Source organism: Fonticula alba (assembly GCF_000388065.1).
Source record: "Fonticula alba strain ATCC 38817 unplaced genomic scaffold supercont2.16, whole genome shotgun sequence".
In the NCBI taxonomy this organism is placed as follows: Eukaryota; order Rotosphaerida; family Fonticulaceae; genus Fonticula; species Fonticula alba.
This window is the reverse complement of record NW_009242986.1, coordinates 1,144-5,986: the sequence shown is the minus strand read 5'-3', so window position 1 is coordinate 5,986 and position 4,843 is coordinate 1,144. Positions and strand designations below refer to the sequence as shown.

Sequence of the window (4,843 nt, the reverse complement as noted above, 5' to 3'; positions counted from 1 at the left end):
CCCGCTCCCCCGCTCCCCAGCTGCCCCTATGTCTCCAGAGAGTGATACATGCGCGCGGTTCCTGCCGCTCAACAGCGAGCTGCACCAGCGCCACTACCATGACCCCAAGACCCGGAATAACACGCGCACCGTGCTGGTGATCAACACCGGCGGCACGATCTTCATGCAGAAGGATGCCACCGGGGCCCTGTGCAACTCGGCCGACTCCGTGCTGGATGTGCTGGACAGGCTGTTCGAGCTGGACCACCCTAACATGCCGGTTGTCCATTGGGTGCAGGCCACCGAGCAGATTGACTCCTCCAGCATGAAGCCCCTGCGTGCGTGTCACTGAAGCCTTTGGCAATCGCCCCCCCCCAGGGGTGGCACCTTGCGCTGACGCGTCGCTCCCCCCCCCCATATGGCAGATTGGCTCTCCCTTGCGGAGTACATTCACTCGAAGAAGGACAAGTACCAGGGCTTCGTGGTGACCCATGGAACAGGTAGGTTGCGCTTGGGCCGGGCCGCTGGCAGAACCGCTGACCGGAGACTGACTCGGCGACCATCGCCGGGGGTGGGGGGCGGGGGCCGGGCCCGGTCACCCAGACACGATGGCCTACACGGGGGCGGCCCTGTCCTTCCTGCTGCACAGCCTCCACTGCCCGGTGATCATCACCGGGGCGCAGGTGCCCCTCAGCCAGCCGATGAGCGATGGCCGCAGCAATGTGCTGGCGGCCATCTACCTGGCCGGCCATTCGAAGACCCACAGGGAGGTGAGCATCTTCTTCCATGACGCCCTCCACCGGGGGAACCGCAGCACGAAGTTCAGCTCGACGCAGATGAATGCCTTCACGTCGCCGAATGGCCAGCCTCTGATCCGCCTGGCCGTCGACCCGGACATTTTCCCGGGCAACGAGAAGATCGAGCACTATGACCACTACCGCTTCGATTGGAAGTTCAGCAACAACATCTATGTCCTGCGCCTGGAGCCGTCGCAGGACCTGCGCGCCATGCTGGCCCTCATGCGGTTCATCATGGACGGCGATGGCGAGCCGTCGGTGGTGCAGTTGCCCCCTCCGCCGGCCCTGCCGCCCTGCCAGCCGCGGGGGCAGGACGCCGGCACCCGCCCGGGGCAGGCCCCCGAGGGCCATCCCCCGGGCCGGAAGTCCAAGATGCGCAAGTCGCTGGACCGGACACCGCTCAGCCGGAAGGCCATGCTGGAGGCCCAGGTCGATGGCAATGCCCGGCGCATTGTGCCCACCCGGGCCATCATCATCGAGGCCTTTGGCAGTGGCAATGTGCCGGAAGGGAACCCGCTGCTGAAGCAGCTCCTCATGGAGGCCAAGGCCAAGAAGACGGTCATCGCCATCACGTCGCAGTGCCTGGGTGGTCGGGTGGACATCGGCAGCTACGCCGCCGGCTCGGACTTCAATGCCAGCGGGTGCATTCACACCGGCGACATGACCTCCGAGGCGGCGTACGTCAAGCTTGCGCTGCTCCTCGGCCAGGGGGATCTCATCCACGAAGAGATCAGCTTCCTGATGACCACAAACCTCCGCGGGGAGATCAGCCACTCGAAGAAGCACAAGATCCATGGCCGGCAGCCCGATCCCCGAGAGTCCGCGGAGCAGGCCCCGGCCGAGGTGGCCACGCCGCTGCTTGTGCCCAGCCCCCTCGAATGAGGGCGGTCGAAGGGGGGAGCGCGGGGGGGGGGGGCGTGTCCTGCTCGATAGGGCGAGTCACACGCCGGGCGGTCCCCTTGGCAGGAGTGTCTGCCCCAGGGCGAGGCGCTCGGGCAACGTGCATCGCCCTTTGAGAACGCCATTCGGGCCCCTCGGCGCCTCCCTGCCCTGCTCGCTCTGTCTCGTTCTTTCCCCTGCATGGGGATTCCCTTGCCGCCCCTCGCCGTCCCTCGCCGCCGCCGCGCACCGAGCCGCTCGTGCAAGGGGCGTGAGGGTGTGGAGCCCGTGCGAGATGTCTCGCCGGGAAAGCATTCACTTGCACCGGTCAATAAAGATCTCCTGCTTCGGCCCGCGCGCCCGTCTCGGTCGGGACCCGATGCCGGGCCCCGGGGCTGCCGGCAGGTGTGTGCCCTTTGTGCTGGCTGCTTGGCGTTGCGGCAGGGGAGGGGAGGGGGCAGGGGGGCGGGGGCCGGTGGCCGGGGCACGGCTTGGCCAGAGGGCGGTTCGCGGAGGGCACTTGCGCCGCCGGCGCGCGGGCGAGCACGGGTGGCGGCGAGCCACGGTGGCAAAGCGCCGGCGCGCTGGCACACGTGTCCCTGGGGGAGCCCGCGACTCCGCCGCACCGAAGGGACCCGTCGGCCGGGCGCCTCCTCGGCCTGTGTTTGTGTGTGTGTATGTGCGTGCGCGCATGACTGCGGCCTCCTGGTGGGTCTGCCACCCGCGGCGGCCGGCTGACCGGCCTGGCACACATGCACCGGGGCGCGTCAGTCCCCCAGCTCTCGCCCCGCCTCGCGACCCGGTGCTCGGGTCGGGGGGTGCCCCGCCGCGTCCGGCGAGCGACGCACACCCCTGCTCGGCCAGGGCCCGCGCCCCTGTCTCTTGCCCATGGCTGGCTCTGCCATGCCACGCGCGTGGGCAGGACAGTGGCCCGCCCCCCGGGGAGCCGTGTTTCTTTTTCTTTTCTTTCGCTCGCTTGCTGCGTGGCCGCCCGTCGAAGGTTGCCCCCTGGGGGCCGGGGCCGATCGAGGCGCCGCCCGGCCGGGATGTGTGTGCCGTTGGCCATTGGCCGTGGCCGCGGCGGCGGCGGCGGCGATGCGCACGGCCCCGTAGCCGACGGCCGGGCCAGTCCAGGCCCCCTCCTGGTCAGCATGCCATGCGCGCCGGCCGTGGTGACTGGGCGCACCCCTGTCGCGCGTGTGCGCGTGCGCGTGCATATGGCCATGCGGCGGGGCTGGCCGGCTATGGTCGGCGCTCCGGGGCGCCCTGGGTCCTTCTCGCGCGCGCGTCACGGCGCCGGGCCCCAGCGTCGATCGCCTCCCCGGTGGCCGATCTGTCCCTCGCCCGCTCTTGCTCTGGCTGTGCTCCTTTCGGTTGTGGCCATCTCCGCCGGGGAGGGGGAGGGGGCGGAGGGCCGGGGGGGGGGGGGGGACCTACTTCGCGGATCGCAAGGGCGCATCGGCCGCTGCGCCCTTTGCTCGCGCGGAGAGGTCGGTACCCGCGGGCGAGACGCCCTGTCTCTCGATCTCGATCTCGGCCTTGGTCTCGGTCTCGATCTCGGCCTTGGTCTCGGTCTCGGTCTCGGTCTCGGTCTCGGTCTCGGTCTCGGTCTCGGTCTCGGTCTCGGTCTCGATTTCGATTTCGATCTCGATCTCGATCTCGATCTCGATCTCGGTCTCGGTCTTGGTCTTGGTCTTGGTCTTGGTTTCGGTCTCGGTCTCGGTCTCGGTCTCGGTCTCGGTCTCGATTTCGATCTCGATCTCGGTCTCGGTCTTGTTCTTGGTCTCGGGCTCGGGCTCGGGCTCGGGCTCGGGCTCTCTTTCTCTCGCTATGCCCGCCTTTGTGCATGCATATGCGTGCTCACATGCCGGCGTGTGACAATGACACACCTCCCGGGGGCAGTATGAGCCTGGCGGACTTAGGCGGATCCAGCCGACTTGTCCTGCCATGCCGGGCTCCCCACCAAAGCTCCCTACGCCGGCCGGGCGCGAGGAGGCACGCGCGTGAGGACTTGTCGCCTCGGGCTTGCGTTTGATCGCCCACGGCCGCGTCATGCCGACAGCGTGCGTGTGCGACGCCCGCCACGCCGGGCCCAGAACCCCGGCTGGGCGCACAGGCGGGGCCATGTGCCAGCGGCCGGGGCCCAGAGGATGGAACGAACACCACCGCGGCCACCGCCCGCCGGTGGGCCTTTGGCTCATGTCGGGCACGCGCATGAGCAAGATCCGGGGACATGCTGCCCGCGTGCGTGCCGGGCAGGACGGGGGCAGCGGCCAGTCCAGGGGCCGGGGGGAAAGCCCGCGCTGTGGAGCAGCGCCGCCGCGCCGGCCGTGCTGTTGCTGAGAACCCCCCCCCACACACACACACACACACACATACAGAGCAGCATGTGTCCTCGTCCTCGGGCGGAGGGACGGGTCAATGTGTTGTGGGGAAGGGGCGGCGAGCCATGAGTGGTCACATTATGGCCCCGGGGCACGTGCGCGTCACGCGACTAAAAGCGTCCGAGCGCCGGCCCCCGACAATGCAAACGGGGCCTGGCTCTCGCTTGTCCGCCCGCACCGGCCTGTGTGTGTGTGTGTGTGTGTGTGTGCGTGTGGGGCGCCACGAGCGGTGCGGCCTGCGCCGGGGCCCTCCTCCTGGGGCGGCCACGGTCAAGAGCGAGCGCGCTTACATCCGACCGTCCGGCCAGCTGGACATGCTGCATCTCTCCTTCCCTCTCTCTCTCTCTCTCTCTGTCTGTCTGTGCGCGCGTCTCTCTTTTCTTCTCGTCCTCTCCCTCGGCCCCTCTCATCGTATGTTGGCTTCAAGGACGGCCGTGCGAGCCCTGCGTGCGTGGGGCTCGCCGGCATTGGCGACGGCGGCGACGGCGGCCCGACGGGGCTGGTCTCTGGCCGGGGGCCATACACCGGCCAACCGGGGCCAGGCGTCCCCCCTGGCCACCGTCAGCGGCGTGTATGCGACAACGTCGCAGGTCATGGCTCCCGGGGGCATGTCGCTGCTCCATATGCGGGCATTCTCCTCGGCCGCCGGGAGCACGACCACCAAGGTGGCCACGTCCGCCGGGTGTGCGAATTACGACGCCGAGTGCGCCGGGGCGCGGCTCTGCCGGGCCATCGAGGCCGGGGAGGAGCCCCTGCCGCAGGGGTTCGACGATGTGGCGCACTTCCGGCTGTTCCTGCGGCTTG

General features: G+C 69.4%; 1 protein-coding gene across 1 annotated transcript; it reads left to right on the top strand.

Annotated features, from left to right (window-relative positions):
- H696_05960 (hypothetical protein) lies at window positions 1-2,070 on the top strand. Its single transcript, XM_009499727.1, has 3 exons — window positions 1-317; window positions 405-479; window positions 583-2,070. Exons 1-3 carry the CDS (start codon window positions 29-31, stop codon window positions 1,656-1,658), a joined length of 1,440 nt encoding a protein of 479 aa, XP_009498002.1. The 5' UTR covers window positions 1-28; the 3' UTR covers window positions 1,659-2,070.
- The last annotated feature ends 2,773 nt before the right edge of the window (window positions 2,071-4,843 follow it).

Excerpts from the sequence above, each read along its gene's own strand:
- H696_05960 (XM_009499727.1), top strand. The coding sequence starts at position 29 with ATGTCTCCAGAGAGTGATACATGCGCGCGGTTCCTGCCGCTCAACAGC. Across the intron at positions 318-404 it reads CTCCAGCATGAAGCCCCTGC|ATTGGCTCTCCCTTGCGGAG; the intron begins GTGCGTGTCACT and ends CCCATATGGCAG. Across the intron at positions 480-582 it reads CGTGGTGACCCATGGAACAG|ACACGATGGCCTACACGGGG; the intron begins GTAGGTTGCGCT and ends CCGGTCACCCAG.